The 21,982-nt window shown below is 42.7% G+C and overlaps 1 protein-coding gene across 1 annotated transcript; it reads left to right on the top strand.

Annotated features, from left to right (window-relative positions):
* Nucleotides 1-5,437: 5,437 nt before the first annotated feature.
* On the top strand, nucleotides 5,438-21,709 carry LOC141191507 (uncharacterized). The gene is made up of 5 exons (XM_073661400.1): nucleotides 5,438-5,461; nucleotides 7,061-7,184; nucleotides 7,268-7,365; nucleotides 7,564-7,654; nucleotides 19,007-21,709. The coding sequence occupies exons 1-5, from the start codon at nucleotides 5,438-5,440 to the stop codon at nucleotides 20,851-20,853; spliced, it is 2,184 nt and encodes a 727-aa protein (XP_073517501.1). The 3' UTR covers nucleotides 20,854-21,709.
* The last annotated feature ends 273 nt before the right edge of the window (nucleotides 21,710-21,982 follow it).

Here is a 21,982-nt window from a genome sequence, read left to right as displayed (position 1 = left end):
TAATTAAAATGACCTCTGACATGTAATCATCCAAATATATAATTACATTTATATTACAGCACATAGGATAAAACATTTGTAGTTGATCATGGACCGCAGTGTATGCGATCCCAAAGTCCTGGCTCTTTTGTATCATGTGTGAAAGATCAGAGAGTCCAGACCGCTCTGCCAGACCTCACACCTCGTCGGCTGACAGGCAGAAAACCAAGAGCTGAAGGAATGGCAGAAGGTGCAAGCCTGCTTCCAGTGTATTAGGTATGAGGTGTTTGTCAGTAAGGAAAGGGGGTGAAGGAGGGAGGACGGGCATGAGGAGATAACTGTGGACCACAAGTGTGTAAACTCCTGAAGGATTGGTTTATTACCATGTATTGAAGATAAGAGCTTCCAGATCGCTGCGCTGGATCTCACACTTCGTCGGCTGACTGACAGAGGACAGGGGACTAAAGGAATAGAAGAAAATGCAAACTAGTCTCCGTGTGAGGTACTAGTCTGCTAATGGTATATTGTGTATGTTGTCAGTTATCATCCTACTACAGACAACCTTACAAGATCCCTAGGGATTCTGTGCTGGCTGCAGCCCTTCGTTACTAATTCTTACATGAGTTGTGCATTACACAACCCATAAAGGTGAGCACATTTTCTTTTTACCTATTTGGTTGTTGTTGAGCCTACCTCTTGGGAAGACATATCTCGACTTCCTGAAGAAGAAGCCAATAAATGGATAGAGGCAACAGAAATAGAAATAAAATCCATGCATGACTGAAAAACATGGACACTAACAGAATTACCAGAAGGAAGAAAAGCTATAGGATATAAATAGGTTTTTAAAGTAAATTACCAAACAGATGGCACAGCTGAACGATACTGAGCAAAACTCGTAGCTAAAAGTTATTCTCAAAAATATGGAGAAGACTATGATGAAACATTTGCTCCAGTTGTCAAACAAACATACTACAATAAGAACTTTGTTTGCAGTTGCAGCAATGAAACAAATGGAACTGAAACATCTGGATGTAAAGACAGCATTTTTGAATGGAAGTTTAACAGAAGTTATTTACATGGAACAACCTCCAGGATTCAAAGATGAAAGTAACCCAAACATGGTTTGCAAATTACAGAAAAGTATATACGGTTTAAAACAAGCTGCTAAAGTGTGGAATGATAAAATCACGGAGGTGCTCACAAATGAAAAATTTAAAAGAAGCAAATCTGATCCTTGCCTGTACACAAAAAGACTAATGGACAGATGGATCTATGTACTCACATATGTTGATGACATTTTAGTTTGTTTTGAAAAAGAAAGGGATAAAGAGGACATACTAAAAATCCTGAATCAACATTTCGAGATCAAAGACTTGGGAAATGTGAAACAGTACTTAGGAATACAGATAGAAAGAGAAGAAGATGGAAGTTTCCTACTTAATCAAAATCGCATGATTCAAGACATAACCAAAACATTTGGATTGAAGGATGCAAAACCAGCAAAGTCTCCAATGGAAACTAATTATCTTAAAGAAATCAGTAGTGAGAAAAATGTGTTACCAAATAATGAAGAGTACACAATGGCGATAGGAAAATTACTGTATCTAGTGACTGTTACAAGACATTGCAGCAGCAGTAGGAATTCTGAGTAGAAAAGTGTCCAAGCCAAATAAAGCGGATTGGAATGCTGTGAAAAGAGTAATACGTTATTTGAAAGGAACCAGCAATGTTAAACTGAAACTGCCTACAAGTGATAAATGCATTTTAACTGGATACGTTGATGCAGATTGGGCTTGAGATCCAATTGACAGAAAATCTACCAGTGGCTATCTTTTCTTTCTCTCAGGTGGACCAATTAGTTGGACTAGTAAAAAACAATCAATAGTAACGCTGTCATCAACAGAAGCAGAATATGTTGCAGCAGCACATTTCTTGAGGGACCATCAGGAACAAGGAATTCTGAAATTAGAATATTGTCCAACTGAAGATATGACAGCAGACATTTTCACAAAGGCATTGAATGCTGAAAAACATCAGAGACTAATGAAGGAATTGGGTTTGACTGAATAAGTCCTTACTGTTGAGATAGGGTGTTGGTATATGCAACAGTTGTGGACTTCTTTGTTTGTGTGAAGGAGGACTTTATGCTGATCTGACAGTAGATGGTGATATTGTGTAAAGTTTCCTTGTAAAAGAAAAAAGTCTCTTGTTTTTTTCTGTTTTGTTCTTACTTCCTGGTGCAGTACTGTGTGACTGTGCATTTTTTCCTTTACCTCATGTTCTGAGAAGTAAAAGCTTGTTATCCCATGTAATCTGCTCTGTGAAGTTTCTACCGTAACTGTGGGTATCCAGAAGCTGTGCAACAAGCATTCCTCTCTTTCCTCAGACCATCTCATCAGTGTTCCTCTCTGCTCTCAGGCCATCTCATCATTATTCCTGTCTGTCCTCAGGCTAAGGCTCATAACAACGTTGAACATCACGATGTGCCCTGGACCAGCAGCAGAGAGGAGTATCATAGAAGAGGTTTCCCTTTCAATCTTATGTACACAATCTATGAGCCTGTGTAACAAATACTATAATCAGCATTACTCACCTTCCCCCTGTTCCAGTGCCGGCTCTCTACTGCTGCTCGGGTCTTGTTTATAGGCTGCTTTGGTGATGTCATGTCTTTAGCGTGTGTACCAACCGCAGGCAATCACTGAGCTCAACGATTCATACTGAATAAATTGGCATCAGTTCTGAGATCAGTGGTTGACTGCAGCGGTCTAATGCGCTACAGTTATAATGTCACCAGGGCTGAAAATTTAGTATCTAACAATTTTTTTGTGTCGCCATTTTTTGAGACCCGTAACGATTTTCATTCTTCCATCAATAGCCCGGTTTCAATGATTTGTTCTTGTTTTCTTTGCTTTTGTTGATACAATTTTGGAGGAAATATGACATTTTAATAGCTTTTTATTACATGGAATTGTGGTGACCAAAAACATTATTCCTAGTGTTTTGATTTATACCACATGGGAAAAAAATATTTCAAAATTTTATTAATTCAGGCAGTTACGTACATGGCAATACTGAATAATTTTTTCAATGTATTACATTTTGCTATTTACTTTGGGGGGAGGGGAATGATATAAACATTTATTGTTTATGTGTTTTTTTTTAATATTTTGTCTTTTTCACATATTTATTTTTCATTACACTCCTTAGTTGTTCTGCCCATTTTTCCCCACAGTGCTATAACTATCTATAGTGCCATATAAGGTAATAGCCCCCCTCTCATTGCCATATACAGTAATGACCCTCATCTTTGTTACCCCCATAGTTTTAGTTCCCCACACCACTAATAGGGTTGTTCTTCTCTTTTGTTGTAAGATGCAAGACATGGTTGTAATCATTTATTTTTTGTAACACCAGAAATTAACACCTGAGCATGTACTGCACTCTGCTAGGTGCAACCATGTCAGTGTTTCTTTTTGTATTACCATATAAAACAGTGCACCCCTAATACACATTGCTTAAAACATATCATAATCACAATGGAGACAAGCTTCAGAATATTGCCAAACTATTTTCACTTTTTTTGCTTTGTCAGAGGTCAGATGTGGAATCCACATTCTATATATTGAAGGTTGATTCCTGAACATTGCACCCGTAGCTTATAGCAGTTGAGAATAAAAATTAGTTTTCTTGATCACTTTGAAACATACACTGTGTGCGCAATTATTAGGCAAATGAATATTTTGACTATATCATCGTTTTTAAGCAGTTTTTCCAAATGCAAGCTATATAAATGTTTGTTTATTGGATGAAGTAGATCAGGTGATGTTTATTTGTGTAATGAGGGCGTGTAGCTTATGTAGGATATTGACACCCTTTATCAAGGGGGCAGAATTATTAGGCAGCTTCTTTTCCTCTGGCAAAATGGGCCAAAATGAGTTTTAACTGACTCTAAAAAGTCAAAAATGGTTAAAAGTCTTCCAAAAGGATGCAGCACTCCTTAAATTGCTCAGATATTGGGGAGTGACCACAGAAGCTTCAAAAGTCTACAGGGTGGCAAAAGAAATATACAGAATAACATTAACTGCAAAAGATTTCAGAAGACTCCAACGTGAAGTGACCAGGAAGATCTTATCCTCCAGTGCTGTCGTATTACAGAATTTCAGCCTCCCTGGAGACAGGGCTGTGGAGTCGGTAAGCCAAACCTGCGACTCCGACTCCTCAATTTCCCTTACACCGACTCCGACTCCCACATATATTGCTTATATTTAAGTGAAAAATTTATTGTAGTACAATGGAACATCAGACATTTAATCATTTTTATGATACAATAATCAAGATATTTAGATAGAATATAATGATGGATAGCTAGAGGGAAGGATAGATGGAGGGATAGAGTGTGATAGACAGCTACAGACAGCAAATAGTACATTGCACATATAGTTCACACACATTGTACAGAGAGCACATAATAATCACCTACAATATTAGCATTAGTTACCTTCTTGTGACAGAGATGAGCAGTAGTACTTTCACTTTCTCCAGCACGGGGCCCAGGAATCGGATCTTGTGCAGGGCAGGCACCCCTCCCCCTCCTCTCTCTGGTGAAGACGGCAGAAGACAGGACAGAGGAGGAGAGATTGCCCCCTGCAGTCTGGAGCCAGTGCAGGACGGGAGCACTGCAGCGTACAAGTGAATTTTGATAGGCGTGTACCCCTGCTTCTGGGGGGGGGGGCAACTGCCCCTCGCTGGCTACGGCCATGATTCACACACAGCGTTTTTGCGGATCCGTTTTTTGCAGTAAAATGCAGTGTCTCTGGGCATCCCAGCAAAGTCAGTGGGTTTCAAGATATGACATTTAGACACATCGGTTTGTGACGATCCGTTTTTGGGCTCAAAAACGGATCCTCACAAAGAATGAGCATGTCAGTTTGTTCGGCGTTTTTCTAATCTGCTTTTGCTATTGAAAACATTATCTATGAGCTCAAAAACCTTTCAGGTGATGCGTTTTTTTAAAAAAGCTGATGTGCTTTTGCAGCTGAAAAAGTATCCTCAAAAAACGCAGCAAAAACACCATGTGTGAATGTAGCCTTAGATCAGGAATAGAACAGCCATTTATAGGACATTTCATAACTTTCCCAAATTCCTATGAAAAAATATTCCCCACAAACTGCATTGATCTACTGCACCCAATTTATTATATATTTTAGGAGTCAAAGTCGGTCCATTTTATACCGACTCCGACTCCACCAAAATGAGCACCGACTCCGACTCCACAGCCCTGCCTGGAGACCCAGAAGAACTAGGTGTTCAGTGCTCAGAGACAAGGTCGAGGATGAATATCAACCACCACTGAACAAGACACAAGTGCAAACATCAAGACTTAACCAAAAGATATCTGAATACGGATTTTTTTAAAGGTTTTATGAACTGATGAGAGTGACTCTTGACGGACCAGATGGATGGGCTCTTGGCTGGATCGGTAATGGGCACAGACCTCGACTTCGACTCAGACGCCAGCGAGATGGAGTTGGGCAATGCTATGGGCTGGTTTAACTACAGATGAGCTAGTTGGACCTTTTCGAGTTGAATATGGACTCAAAATCAACTCCCAAACCTACTGCCAGTTTTTAGAAGACACTTTCTTTAAACAGAGGTACAGAAAAAATCTGCATCCTTAAAAAAAAAACAGGATTGTTCTGCGGGACAATGCTCAATCGCAGCATCGAAGTCTTCACTGCTCAGTACCCGGAAAGGCCTTAAAGATGAAAGAATAATGACATGGCCTTTTCCTCACTGGACCTAAACCTTACTGAGAACTTTCAAGCTTTTCTTAAACTCAAGATTTATGGTGAAGGAGAATAGTCCCCTCTCTGATCAGTGTCTGGGGCTGTGTCTGCTGCTGCCCACAAAGATGATCGTTAACAGATTAAGAAACTAATGGACTCCATGGATGGATGACTTATCACTGGTATTGAAAAGAATGGTGGCTATATTGGTCACTGATAAATTTTTATTAAATGTCAGAAATGTATTTTTGGACATTGAGTTGTTTGGGTCTTATTCGCACTATAACAGATGAAAATAAACACAATGGAAAATTTACATTTTTCATATAGTTGCATAATAATACTGGACACAGAGATATTCTCCTAAGACAACACCTCACTTTTACTTTCTTAAATATTCAGGTTTCAGGTTTATTACCCTTTGGATTGACCGACAGCACTGGAGATATTAATAAAAGTAATCATCAAAAATACAGATTGCTTAATAATTGTGCACACAGTGTAGAATACGCGGTGGAGTTAGAAGACCTCTTTTTTCTAGAACTTATCGTGGAGAAAACTGTTGTTTCTTTATATTGTTGAATTGACTGAATTATTTTATAACTTCCGTAATCCCAACTGACAGCATATAGCTATCTCTGTATAACCTGAAGATGTAAGAGGTGCTCTACCACATTATTGCTTTATACCGGAATCACAATGCTATTGATTTTTTTTATTACACAGAATTTTATATATTTTACACCAACTTATCTTCAATCCACTCAGATTCCCACAATATGAGATACTAGTAATTTATCTATATAATTTACCTAGAGAAAAATGGATAGAGACAGAAAGAAGATGGCAGAGAGGATATTACACCTCACCCTAGAGATCCTCTTCCGGCTTACTGGAGAGGTGAGAGATTCTGATGACGTCACATTACATCATTCTTATCTATGGGAATAACAGATGGACAGAACTGGAGAGGTGAGGACTCTGGAAATGTCTGGAGTGAGATTTATTAATGTGTCTCTCTATAACCAGGATTACACAGTAGTGAAGAAGACCTCTAGTGAGCGCTGTCAGGACCCTGTGTCTGAGGGATGGGGAAGACCCCTGAGCCCAATCACAGGGCCTCCATCTCACCCCCTGATACATGAAGACATCAGTGACCAGAAGATCCTAGAACTCACCTGCAAGATGATTGAGCTGCTGACTGGAGAGGTGACACTGCTGGGAATGCTGGGACATTATACAGTAACGCTATGGAGGGATCGGGGGGATGACGGTATCATTGTATGTGTCAGGTTCCTATAAGGTGTCAGGATGTCGCCGTCTATTTCTCCATGGAGGAGTGGGAGTATTTAGAAGGACACAAAGATCTGTACAAGAACATCATGATGGAGGTTCCCCAACCCCTCACATCACCAGGTAATAGACAGGACTAAATACACACAGCCTATAATTATCTGTATGTAAAGCATGAATTCAGTTCCTGTATGTGTTTCCTCCAGATCTATCCAGTAAGAGGACAACACCAAAGAAATGTCCCCGTCGTCTTCTTCCACAGGACTGTAAACAAGAAGATCCCAATGTTCCTCAGGATCATCAGGTAGATGGAGAGAAGGTGCCATGAGATCTCCCCTATGATGCATAGATGTTTGTGAAGGTCTTGTGTTCAGTCTTGTTTTATCTACCAGTATTATATGTTTTATACTTGTGTACTGAGAACGGTGGAGATGGCAGGATTAGAGCTGATCATAGATGTGACTTCTCCATCTGTCTGTGACTTTTACAATATTTGTTTCAGAGTGAAGATTTGACCCATATTAATACTACAGAGACATATGTGAGGGGTGATGAGCGGTGTAAAGAGGATATTCCTACATATGACTACCCAGGTGAGTAGTAACCACTAAATGCAGAGAAGTCACAGATTCTTCTCAATCACCGGCTGTGGCTGCTTTATCGGTGGTGTAGACCGGTCGTGTCACAATTGTGTGATCACCATTTTACCTCTAGACCACAACATTTTCCTCCATCCAAAAATCTTTACATTACTTTGTTGTAAGGGATCCACAGCGGCGACATCGGGGAGATCACACAATATCCCACCGCTGCCGTCACTCTGTCAGGATTGTCAGGGATTGCACACACGACCCTGATAACCCACTACGTAGCTATCGAAAGTGAGCAGAAAGCTTATGGCGTACACACCTCCGGATTCCAATGCATGGAATATGTATAGATGCCCCAGTGCGGTCACTGCCAGCTTCACGATAGCCCACTTAATATTACTCACTGCCACCACTGACCAGATTTGAAATATAATACAGGCCTGATCAAACTCCTGCTTTCTGGTAGCGTGTATGGCTTCGGGGGAGGGAACGACAGGACAAAAGAAACAGGACTATTAACTTTTATATTTAATCCAAAAGGGAGGCAGTGTTTATGAAAAATATACAAGAGGTTTTAAAAAAAAGAGACATTACAATACAGAATATACAGTTACACAAATAAAATAGGTTTAAAGAAGAACTAACTTGACAGATCGCAGAGACGATCCAGTCTAGCTGGAATGGAGGCGATCCAATTGATTTGATCGTTATCGAACGGGACCCCTTGCTTATAGAATCTATACCTCCCTGCAATGAATACTGATACATCTTCAGCTGGGTCGTTTATGCCGAAGGGGGAACCTGCCCACACACCTCCTGTGTTGACCTCATGAAAGCTGGAGCCCAGCCCACGTATTTTCATTAACATATCTGGCTTCTGCGATAACTTTTCGCTGGTTGATCGCAGAAGCCCGAAAGTGATACCATGTTTTCTATTATGAATTTACCTTTCTTTAGAGACCACACATGACATAGCTGCAATCTGTAATTTTGTACTTTTGCATTACTGCTCACCGGAGGGGCGTTCAGCTATGGAAAATTATGCATATTGTTCCTTGGATGACCCGGCCACTAAAAATATGGGCCCCATTATTATCAGAAGTATAGAACTTTAGATATTCCATATTTTGTGTCGGTGGCGGCCAGACTGCAGATTTCTGTTGAATTATTTTGAGCCCGGAACTACATCTTTCTCACCTCGGTGTATATTGGTCGCAGGCCTGTGCCACTAGAAAATACACTTGCATGTTAATTGGGTTAGTAGCTCCCTTTGTCCTAGCATTTGCTATTAGCCTCTTCTCAGGGTGTAAACTCTTGATCCCTTGACAAATACTATATGGGAGGAGGGAAAAGTGGCTGGGAGGAGAAGAGAGATTTTCAATATTTCTATGACATCTCCCCCTCTTTGAAGTAGCATAGGGGCTGATTTACAGATCGCCCCTTAAGCCTACCTCGAGGCCCACCCTTCCTGCTGATCCAAAAAGCAATGGACCCAACTCGCCCACCACTCTGACCGACTGGGGATCCAGCTTTCCGATCACCCTGACCGGTTCGGGGTACATTTTCCCCACCCCTCTGACAGGCTATGGGTACCTTCTTCCCATGCCCCTGACAGACATTTATTTTACCTTGCCTGGTTGTGGGGCCTACCTTTCCACCCCTCATTGTTACCTTGGGAGCCTTGCTCACTATGGGTGAGCTACGACTGGTCATGTCACAGTCCGTCGTGACACAGGTTGGCGGCACGAGACCACTTTCCTATGATCCCCGTGTTTCTCCTCATCCTTTCTCATTACTTCTGGAGCCGTGCTAGTCATGGGGCAACTACCACCGACCATGTCACCATCTGGCGTGACACTGGTCACCTGCACAGGGCGACTTGCGTCCTGGTGTCCGTGCCTGCTCCCATTGCCGATAGCACTTATGCTGGCTTGTGTTAGGGGACCCTCAGCAGTATCACCCCACGGCATGATGTGGCTGAGTTCCCTTTTACCACAACACACATTTTCATTATGCATCACATTGACATTACTGACAGTGGCATTACATGACATATCAGATCTGGGAGGGCTGCTAGGAATGTATCGGGCAACCAACCGTCCCAGATCAGTTCCCAATAGCACGTTAGTAGGGAGATTCTTCGACACGCCCACTTCCCTTAACCCCCTCCCCGCACCCCAGTCCAGGAAAACTCGGGCCATCAGTATGGGACGGCGAACACCCCCAAACCCGGTGACAGTCAGGGTCTTCCCAGGAATGAGTTCATCTGGTAACACGAACTAAGTGCGGATGAGGGTCCGTTCTGCGCCAGTGTCCTTAAGTCTAACAGTAATGGTGTTGCCCACAGTAACCAGTTTTAAGTTCTCACGGGCCCTTCCAATCGCCCCACCCACAAAAAGAATGGCTGCAGTTGGTCCTGGGGCCTCAGGTGTGGGGTTCATCTTCTGCCTCTCCAAGCAGACAAGGCTAATGTGACCAATTTGGTTACAAGTATAACACTTATGGGAGTCAAATGCAGGGCGGGTGCTGGAAGATGAAGCAGGACCCACTGAGAACTGGTTGCCTGTTGGCTTATCCCCTGTCCCGCTGGTGGCTGACTTCCGCACCTCTGGTGTATGGTTGGCCTCATAGGCATCCGCGATCTGGGCTGCTTTGGCGGATCCTTTGGCTTCCGGTCAAGCACAAATTATCGCACTTCCACAGGGCAAAGATGAAGAAACTGGTCCTTCACCATCAGATCCATCAGGTCCTCGAAGGTGGTGACTGACAATCCTCGGACCCACTGCTCAAAGTTGGTCCTGAGCCCATCTGCTACATCACTGTAGCTATCATGTGGCCCACGTTGGAGGGCTCTGAACCTTTTCCGGTAAACATCCGAAGTCAGCTGGTACTTTTTTATCAAGGCCTGCTTGATGGCCTCAAAGTCTCCATCTTGGTCTCGAGGGAGAGAAGCAAACACCTCCAGAGCTTTTCCACTGAGCCCTGGAGTTAAATACCTGGCCGACTGGTCTTCAGGCAGCTGGTACAGCCTGCAGGCTTTTTCAAACCCTCGCAGAAATATGTCAGGAAAATTACAGGAAAATGCCCAGGACAGGGTTTAAAGCTGTTGGACTCACGGATCTGCAGGGTGGATGGCTCCATCTGAATCAGGGCTAGCTTCAGCTGGTACAGACTCTCCTCTTGGGCCTGTCGCTTGGCTCTCTCAGCCTGGACCTCTCGCTCAGCAGCCTCTCGGTCAGCTTTGGCCTGCTGCTCGGCTCTCTCGGCCTCTTGCTCAGCAGCCTCTCGGTCAGATTGGGCCTGTCGCTCAGCTCTCTCAGCCTCTTGGAATTTCATGATCAGCTGCAGTCATCAGTCACGATCGTCTGCTGCGATCTGCTCCAAGACCATCTGTAGGTGGGGTCCACACTACCCGGGCTGCGGGTATGGCTGGCAATCACAGGTGGGACCCCTGCAGCAGCGCTGGCCGCCCCATCATCAGGGCTCTGCTGTCGGACTGGCTCTGTGGCACCTTGCAACAGTTCAGCAATCAGTTGGGCCTTGGTTTTGCCCGTGGGGTCAATCTGTCTCAGCTCACAGAGGGCAGTGATAGTGTTCTTTGACTGCTGGTGATACCAGGGCTCTCCACGCTTAGCCATTATTGGCAAACAAAAGATAGAACAGAAAAACTAGAGAAGGGGAGGGGATGCAACTGGTACACTTATAGTAATGTCTCAGATAAAAAAATATTAAAAACTGAGTCTGATTTCTTAAAACTTTGCACAGAGTTCTCGCAAGAACCGTGCAAGTTTTCAGTAACAGGAATGATTGCGCAGTCCAGCCACTGATGTTCTGTAATATCCCACCGCTTGCCACCAATTTGTCAGGGATCCACAGCGACGACACCTGGGCGATCACACAATATCCCACCACTGCTGTCACTCTGTCAGGATTGTCAGGTATTCGTGCACACACGACCCTGATAACCCACTACGTAGCTATCGGCAAGCGAGCAGAAAGAGTTTGGCGTACACACCTCTGGATACCAATGCATGGAATGTGTGTATACGCCCCAGTACGGTCGCTGCCAGCTTCACGATAGCCCACTTAATATTACTCGCTGCCACCACCTACCAGATTTGAAATATAATACAGGCTGATCGGATGCCTGCTTTCTGTTAGCATATATTTGGGGGAGGGAACAATTACAGGACAAAAGAAACAGGACTATTAAATTTTATATTTAATCCAAAAGGGAGGCAGTGTTTATGAAAATATACAAAGGGTTTTACAAAAGAAGACCTTACAATACACAATATACAGTTACACAAATAAAATAGGATTAGGCTATGTGCACACGATGCGGTTTTAATACGTTTCTCTTCAAGAAAGCTTACAGCCTGCAATGACCACACTGCCTCCTCAACAACGCCGAAGCTACTACTACTGCAACCCCCCAACCTACTGTCTCCTCTCCATTCCCGTAGAATGTAAGCCCGCAAGGGCAGGGCCCTCTTCCCTCCGTACCAGTCTATCATTGTTAGTTTGTTTACTGTAGTGATATTCTTATTTTATATGTAACCCCTTATGTACAGCGCCATGGAATCAATGGCGCTATATTAATTATTAATAATAATGATAATAATAATAAAACCGCCACAGAAACGCATTAAAACCGCTTGTTAATAGGTCTGCCATGTATAGCAAGGGTAATCCGCATGTGCTGTGCCCATGATGCGGAAATTTCCACTTTTTGGTTTATCATTGCGGCAAAAACAGCAGCAGGACCATTTCTAGTGCAATTCCGCACCGAATTCGCGCCCATTGACTTGCATTAAATCGCAGCAAATCCGCATGTATAATATCTATACATGCGGATTTGCTGCATTTCAATCACAGTCAATAGGCGCAAATCCACGGCGGAATCGCGCTGCGGGTGGAACCCGGGTCGGGTAAGGAGATTGCTACTCCTCTCATCCGACTGCTGCTCTGGCTGATAACAGCGAGAGCAGCGTGGATGGAAAGAGCAGCAGTCTGTTCTTCCCAGCCCGCAGTAGTAAAAAAATAAATAAAGTAAAAATAAAAAAATAAACATTTACACTCACTGTCCAGCGGCCCCCAGTGTCCTCCTGGTTCCCGGCGGTGATGCTATCTGTCCGGCGGCCAGCGATACACTGCAGGGTGCAGGCTCGCGCACTGCAGTGTACTGCCAGGACCTGCGCTGACGTCATCGATCACCTGATGGTCGCATGACCATCAGGTGATCGCTGACATCACCAATCAGCTGATGGTCGCATGACCATCAGGTGATCGTCGCATGACCATCAGGTGATCAGTGCTGGCAGCAATCAGTTGATGGTCACTTGACCATCAGCTGATTGCTGACGCCGGTAATCAGCGGATCGGTTTTGTGACCGATCAGCTGATGCTCACCCTGGGATCATTGGCAAGAATGTTCCCACGGTGGTTAGCTCACCAGGGCTCTTCAGCTGATGAACCCCAGTGACCTCCTGCAGCCTGTATACTGACAGGGGGTGATTTTACACCCCTGTTAGTATATAGTGCTATATTCTACAGCTGTGACATCAGTGATTTATGATGTCACAGCTGTAGAAGTGACCCGGAACGTCGTGGGACACTCGACGGTAATCGTGGACTGCGTCACTGACGGTGAACAGGTGAGGGATACTGTTGTTTGGTATTTTAAGTTTTTTTCAGGAGATCGAGGGCTTCACGGAGGCGTGGAATAAAAAAAATTGAAGAACCGTGTGTGTTTGATTTCATTAAAATACTTTATTATGGCCATGTTTTTATTGAAAAAGCGCCGACCACATTACTACGCGGTTAGTAATGGGGGCGTCTTATAGACGCCCTCCATTACTAGCCTGGGCTTCACGTCAGCTGCCAATACAAGGCTGACGTGAACTCCAACCCCATTACCCCACTGCCACCGCTTCAAGGCAGTGGGAAGAGCGAGGCTAAGCGTCAGATTTGGGGTCGGCTTTCCCTCTGCTGGTTATAAAAATGACACAGGAGCCTATGCCATTTTTTTTTTTAAATTGTAGGCTCTGTTCCCATAATTCAGATGTAGCACCCCTTTGGACGCAAATTTTTGCTGCGTCCAAAACACTGCATTCTATTGTACGCAGTATGTTCACTGAACCATGCGGATTTACCGCATTCAATACATTCTAGTGGTCAAATTTCTGTTGTGGAGACTAGCAACTCCACAAGAGAATTTGACATGCTGCGGTCCTGAAAGATGCGCTGCATGTCAGTGTCCACGGGTGATTCGCAGCCTCTGATGCATGCATAGTGGACGTGGGATTTCTAGAGATCCCATCCACTATAACGTAACATCTGGACGCTGTGGGTTTGATGCTGTATAAACTCGCAGCGTCAAACCTGCAACGGCTCCTGATCATGGCCACATACCTAAACTCACCCGCAGCATATGAATTTCTGTAGCGGACACGCTAGTCTCCGCAGCAGATTTTGACCGATTGAAGTGTGATTATATGCGGTGGATTCACATATACCGACAACGAAAGTGCGGCATTAGAACATCGCGTTTTGGACGCAACATAAATATGTTATGTCCAAAGCGCTGCTGAGTGCTGATCAGGGGGTAGTAGTGGCTAACTAACCAGCTGTGAGATGTTATTTAATGGCCAAGGACCATGTTTGCCTAATGGCACTTTCCCAGGCTAAAATTAACAGCTCACAGCAGTTGCATAAATTACATGAATAGAAATGCTAGTGAAGATTGGATGAATGGGACTAGCTGACACCCAGCACTTTGTTTGGTGATGTCAAGGTGTAAATCAGACCTTTTCATGACCAAACTATGACCAAACTTTAATAAGTAAAGAGACACACAGACACAGTGTAAACACGTTATTTCAAATATACTAACCCCAGTTCTTATGGTAATCCAAGGGCTTAAGCAATGTACCACCAAATAACTTTATTTAGTTCCATACATTTATTGATGTACAAAAACGCTTCAAAAAACGCATGTAAAACCTCATGTAAAAACGCGTCAAAAACACATGTCAATCTGCATGTGTTTTTTTTCTGCCAGGGAGAGGCAAAAACGCTCAGGAAATTGCTGCTTCAAATCCTGAACGTGTGCACATACCCTTAAATAAGAAATTACTCAACAGATTGCAGAGATGATCCAGTCTAGCTGGAAGGGAGGCGATCCAATTGATTTGACCGTTGTCGAACGGGATCGCTTGCTTATTGAATCTATACCCCCCGGTAATGAATACTGATCCATCTTCAGATGGGTCTTTTATGCTGAAGGGGGAACCTGCCCACACACCTCCTGTGCTGACCACACGTGGGCTGGGCTCCAGCTTTCATATTTTCATTAACATATCTGGCTTCTGTGATAACTTCACACTGGTTGATCACAGAAGCCCGAAAGTGATACCATATTTTCCATTATGAATTTACCTTTCTTTAGAGACCACACATGACATAGCTGCGGTCTGTTATTTTGTACTTTTGTATTACCGCTCACTGGAGGTGCGTACAGCTATGGAAAATTAAGTATATTGATCCTTGGCTGACCCTGCCACTAAAAATATGGGCCCCATTATTATTGGTAGTATAGAACTTTAGATATTCCATATTTTGTGTGGGTACCGGCCAGACTGCAGATTTCTGTTGAATTCTTTTAAGGCATGAACTACATCTTTCTCACCTAGGTGTATATTGGTCGCAGGCCTGTGCCACTAGAAAATACACTCGCATGTTAATTGGGTTAGTAGCTCCCTTTGTCCTAGCATTTGAATATTAGCCTCTTCTCAGAGTGTAAGCTCTTGATCGCTTGACAAATACTATAGGAGAGGAGGGAAGAGTGGCTTGGAGGAGAAGAGAGATTTTCAATATTTCTTTAATATGTGTAATTGTGAAAGTCCTTTTCTGTAGAACTTACAAACTGGAGAATCCACCTACCCCCTGGGATTAGAAGACGCTGTCCTTTACCTGCCCAGCTTGGTAGACTATAAAGCCAAATGACAGCGTACGTAGAATGTGCATTCAAGTGAGAAAATCACTTGAAGAGAAAGCGGAGGGTAATGATGCTGTTGGCTTCCTAGAACCCTGATATTGGATGAATCTACCTTCCCTCCCTTCTGTGCTGCTGAATGTGCTCGTATGGTCCCTACAAGACCAGGTCCAGTCTTTCTGGCCAAATTTCACTTTTATGATCAACAGCATTAAATGTACAGTGAGGGCCAAGTGTGAATTTCTGTATAATAACAACAGAGTTTCCCTTCATCCTGACCTTTCAATTTCTTTTCAAACCAACTAACTTCAAACAGGATTGTGATAAACTAAAGAGAAAACATTACACTTGTGCCATGATATGTCTCTAAGCTGTGCTTGTTTCATAACTGTAATATACATCTATTCACGCCTGCAGGAGATGTGGTGGCATGGCTCGAGCCCTGGTTTCATGGATTCACTCCACATCATAAATTCCATTATGTTTTCAATCCTAAGGAATTCAGATTCCTGCACAATCTCTCCTGAAATGGGGGCACTAATACTTTCTCTACTCTCCTGGTCAGGACTCATAGTAGCTCCAATGGTCCACCATAAGAATGCAACTCCAGTTTAGTGTTGGAGCTCTCCCCTCATACATATGTTGTTGTTGGGGATGTAGCATATCTTTTATTCCATCTTTTTATACAGGTTCATTTTGTAGGATAGCTTTATTGTGGTTGGATTAGCCTGACTCACTTATTTGTCTCTGTAACTCCATGGTAGTCTTTACAAGAAGGTCTCCATTACATCTTCCCAAAGCCTGAGGTCTAAATTTAAGACACCTCAGCTCCGCACTATTATAAAAAAGTTCTCTTTCAATGTCTAATATTTCTTTTTGAAACTCATCTGACAGAAAATATTGGCCCTTATCATAGTTTAGATTTCGAAAAGTTACCGAGCCCCAGACTCTAATTACCCCAGAGAGGTTTCACCACTAGTTACTCATTTTTTAGACAGTTGAGTCATTTCAGTAGATGTGTTATTGTCTATACTCACAGTTGTGACTACAGTAGTTAGTTCACAAAATACTCTGATGTAACCCCTTCCCGCAGGCAGTTTTGTGTTCGTTATCCGGCTCCATTGTATTTTTTAAATCTGACGTGTGTCACTTTATGTGGTGATAATTCTGGAATTCTTCACAAAGGATAATAGGAGACAATTGGACCTTACAAATTATTTTCCAACTTCTCTTGAATCCGACAATACCCTATATACGGTTGTACACTACTGTCTGGGCACATGGCAGGTTAAGAAGGATGAACCACAACTTACACAGTTTTAGGTGCTCCGTAAAAACACACCTGCTTAGGGCGGCCTATCACATTCCCTAATCGAAGTCCTTTTATCTTCTTATAGCCCATCAGTTATTTCTCCAAACATAACTCTCCACCGAACCCAAAAGCACTACAGATACTGGCTGGTGATGAGATCATGCAGCCTTTATCTATCCCTCATCCCCTCAAGATGGCTGGACCATCCTTGTAAATAAGCCCCTGTACATTGTGTCACTCCCACCTCATTGTAGATTGTAAGCTCTTAGGAGCAGGGTCGTCATTATTTTTGCTGTAATTATTGTATTATCTTTAGCTATGTTACTTATGACTGTTGAATATGAACCTCTGGATTGTAAAGCGCTGCGGAATATGTTGGCGCTAGATAAATAAAGATTATTATTATTATTAAGGGAAGGAGCGCCATTTAGCTATTTGAATGCAGATCTTGCAGGAATATATTGCAGACACAATGTATTGGGGGCACTGTTCATGGTCACCTGGCAGCTCAAAAGATGGCCACCACAAACAGGCTTGGTGCTATATACTCCAGATCCCTTGGATTGCCTTGCTTATCACCCTTTAACCCCAAGAAGAATAGTCAGGTAGCCGGGTCAGAACCAGGAGGGCAGAGAAAATACAAAATCAGAAGACACAAGAGTAGTCAGTAAACGGGCCAAGGTCACAACAGGAACCAAATACACAAGCCGGAAGCTGAGCACAGAGGACTGAACCGGAGGAGAACAAGGCTGGATCTGGCAGCTTCCGGCAATATGCTTCCAGCTTTAGTAGGGTGCGGTGCTTTCCAATTGGCTGAAGCAGGGAGCAGATTACTCCAGCTGGACAGCACACACACCCATACTGCCAGACTGGATGGTACTACAGATCTCAGGAACCCTAATCTTAGTGGCTGGACAGAGCCTGTGCCACCCACAGATCCTGGTCCCGACGTCTCCTCCATCACCAGCGCCGCCTGAGGAATGAATAAGGCGGCTCCTGGTGGGAGAAGCCGACGTTGCAGAAGCAGATAGATCCCAGAGGAGATGGGACACACCAACTGCATAAGCCCTGATATGACAAAATGGCAGAAAACCAGAGCAATAGAAATCACCATAAAGTGACTCCATTTTCGAAATTATAACCCTCAGTGAATTAATCTATAGGAGTAGTGACTATTTTGACTCCACAGCCACTTTCTGGACATTAGCTCGCAGTCGATGTTGGAGAGTAAAAATTGCACATTGGCCATTTTATTACCCAACACATAGTGCCCAGATTGTGCTCCAGGAGACACACACCGTAAATGAAGAGGGTTCTTCTCACTATAGTAATGCCAAATACATGGATGATAAATGTGGTTTGGACGCACTGCAAGGCTCAGAAGAGAGGGGGAGATCTGACTTTGGGAGAGCGGATATTGCTGGACAGGTTTATGGAAGTCATGTTTCTTTTCTCTGAGCCACGAATAATGTGGAAACCTCTGTTTTTCCATAGACAGATGATGGACCTGAGTGGGATTTGTTTTTTGCCGATTGAGTAGAAGTTTTTATTGGTGTTATTTTCATCTACATAACATTGTTTGGTGGCTTCTTATTCCATATCTTTCAGGCAGAATGAACAAAGAGTTGGACACCGCGCTCCACTGGTTCATCCTATGAGGTTTTCTATTAAACTGTGAACTGTCATTCTGTCAATAACTTGCCATTTCTACAGACATCTTAAGTACAATTAACATAAGAATCCGTAGAAAAATAAATAAAGATTGCATACCTCTTCTAAATCAATCTAAATAAACACTTCCTTGGGCTACATGCTAGTCCAGGAAAATGAAGAGATACCTCAAGCTTAAAAATCAGTTTTATTAGACACAAATCTAAAAAATAGAAGAATATTTAAAATATTTGAAATGTTCCTCTATTTTTTAGATTTGTGTCTAATATGTAGCCCAGGAATGTGTGTGTTTAGACATTTTAAGTAGAAATGTTCAAAAATGTAAATTTCAAGGATATTTTATTCAAAATTAATAATTGTTTTTTTTCCTTGGCAGATGACTGTACCAGGAGATCAGAGGGACAGGAGATTTTTAAATCAGACAATCTTAAGATCCCTCAGGATACAATTGAAGTGAATGCCATTACTCCAGATCTACCATCATCCCTTCACAGCAAAGATCAATCATCTGATCCTACGAAACAGGTCCTGTCTTCTGATTCATTACCGACCACTAAGGAAAATCAAAATAAAAAAATAAGCATTACAAAACGAACTGCTGCTAAAGCACAGAAGACATTTTCAGGTTCAGAATATGGAAATAGTTTTACCCTCGAAAAGTCTATAAGTCAAAAAATACACACAGTGGACAATAGATTTTCTTGTTACAAATGTGGGAGATGTTTTAACCAGAAATCAGATTTTGATATACACCAGAGAACTCACACAGGGGAGAAGCCTTTTTCATGTACAGAATGTGGGAAATGTTTTAAACGGAAATCACATCTTATCCTACACCAGAGAACTCACACAGGGGAGAAGCCTTTTTCCTGTTCAGAATGTGGGAATTGTTTTAAACAGAAATCACATCTTATCCTACACCAGAGAACTCACACAGGGGAGAAGCCTTTTTCCTGTTCAGAATGTGGGAAATGTTTTAACCAAAATTGGATCCTTGTTAATCACCAGAGAACTCACACAGGGGAGAAGCCTTTTTCATGTTCAGAATGTGGGAAATGTTTTAATCAGAGATCAGATTTGATTAATCACCAGAGAATTCACACAGGGGAGAAGCCTTTTTCATGTTCAGAATGTGGGAAATGTTTTAACCAGAAACCAGCTTTGGTTAAGCACCAGAGAACCCACACAGGGGAGAAGCCTTTTTCATGTTCAGAATGTGGGAAATGTTTTAATCAGAGATCAGACTTGATTAATCACCAGAGAATTCACACAGGGGAGAAGCCTTTTTCATGTTCAGAATGTGGGAAATGTTTTAACCGGAAATCAGCTTTGGTTAAGCACCAGAGAACCCACACAGGGGAGAATCCTTTTTCCTGTTCAGAATGTGGGAAATGTTTCAACCGGAAAGTACATCTTATCCTACACCAGAGAACTCACACAGGGGAGAAGCCTTTTTCATGTTCAGAATGTGGGAAACATTTTAAGTGTAAATCAGTTTTGGTCAAGCACCAGAGAATTCACACAGGGGAGAAGCCTTTTTCATGTTCAGAATGTGGGAAATGTTTTAACCAGAAATCAGCTTTGGTTAAGCACCAGAGAACTCACACAGGGGAGAAGCCTTTTTCATGTTCAGAATGTGGGAAATGTTTTAACCAGAAATCAGCTTTGGTTAAGCACCAGAGAACCCACACAGGGGAGAAGCCTTTTTCATGTTCAGAATGTGGGAAAGGTTTTTTACAGCAATCAAATCTTATCAACCATCACAGAACTCACACAGCGGAGAAGCCTTTTTCATGCTCAGAATGTGGGAAATGTTTTAATCAGAGATCAGACTTGATTAATCACCAGAGAATTCACACAGGGGAGAAGCCTTTTTCATGTTCAGAATGTGGGAAATGTTTTAACCGGAAATCAGCTTTGATTAAGCACCAGAGAACCCACACAGGGGAGAAGCCTTTTTCCTGTTCAGAATGTGGGAAATGTTTCAACCGGAAAGTACATCTTATCCTACACCAGAGAACTCACACAGGGGAGAAGCCTTTTTCATGTTCAGAATGTGGGAAACATTTTAAGGGTAAATCAGTTTTGGTTAAGCACCAGAGAATTCACACAGGGGAGAAGCCTTTTTCATGTTCAGAATGTGGAAAATGTTTTAACCAGAAATCAGCTTTGGTTAAGCACCAGAGAACTCACACAGGGGAGAAGCCTTTTTCATGTTCATAATGTGGGAAAGGTTTTTTTACAGCAATCAAATCTTATCAACCATCACAGAACTCACAAAGGTGAGAAGACTTTTTCATGTTCAAAATGTGAGAAATGTTTTACAAAGAAATCATATTTGGTTAAGCACCAGAGAACCCACACAGGGTAGAATCCATTTTCCTATTGTTTTTTTTAATCCAATAAATTGAAGATTTTTTTCATTCGTTTTTTTTTTTTTTTTTACAAATCAAGAAACCAAATACGCAAAGGGTCTGAATACTTATGACCATGTGATATTTCAGTTTTTTTCTTTTTTAAGAAATTTGCAAAAATTTCCACATTTCTGGGTTTTTTTTTCATTCAAGATGGGGTGCAGAGTGTACTTTAATGAGAAAAAAATGAACTTTTTAGAATTTACCAAATGGCTGAAATGACACAAAGAGTGAAAAATTTAAAGGGGTCTGAATACTTTCCGTGCCCACTGTATATGACGACTAAGTACTTGTTGCTGGAGGAGTAGGACATGATTTCCAGAACAAAATTGGTTTGGATGGTAAGGAATGGACATGAAGACAACTTCCAAAAAAGAACATTTGAGCTGCATTTACGTTGGGTTGCTGTCATCCATTGGGATTACAAAAGGAAATCCAGCCCTTGTTCAATTTTAGAAGAGTCAGCCTGTCTGCATTTTCCATTGACAGGCCTATGCGCCTATCCGTTATGATTTCAGAGGCCGAACTAAAAACTCGCTCAGACAATACACTTGCGACAGGTCATGGCAGCAACTCCAAGGCGTACAAGGAGAGGTCGGGCCAAGTGTGCAGCTTGGACAACCAATAGTTAAACGGTACTGCAGAATCAGGAGGGATGCTGGTATGGTCACGTAAGTACTTCTTCGCCATCTTGGTTGACTTCTCCCTCCTTGTCATAGTTATACCCACAGATAGCCCTTGCTGATGTGATGGTTTCATGAAAATGGCCCAGTTGGTGGACCCCTCCCCCCACCCCGAGTTGCACCTGGTGTGCGTGTCCCTCCCCTGTAATCCTTGTGGGTGAAAAGAGCCAGTACCTCTGCCAGCAGCGTTGTCTGAGGGTAATCTCTTCAGCAACTCTTCAACAATGTCCCTCTGTCATGCATGCACTGAAAATG

This window comes from Phyllobates terribilis, unplaced genomic scaffold (assembly GCF_046119375.1).
Source record: "Phyllobates terribilis strain yellow unplaced genomic scaffold, ASM4611937v1 Scaffold_46__1_contigs__length_10046794, whole genome shotgun sequence".
NCBI lineage: Eukaryota > Metazoa > Chordata > Amphibia > Anura > Dendrobatidae > Phyllobates > Phyllobates terribilis.
This window is presented reverse-complemented; position numbering and strand designations above follow the sequence as displayed.

Bases quoted from the DNA above. Each gene is read 5' to 3' on its own strand.
- LOC141191507 (XM_073661400.1), top strand. From the start codon at position 5,438: ATGGATGGGCTCTTGGCTGGATCG. The intron at 5,462-7,060 runs GTAATGGGCACA...TGTATGTGTCAG, and splicing joins ATGGGCTCTTGGCTGGATCG to GTTCCTATAAGGTGTCAGGA. The intron at 7,366-7,563 runs GTAGATGGAGAG...TATTTGTTTCAG, and splicing joins ATGTTCCTCAGGATCATCAG to AGTGAAGATTTGACCCATAT.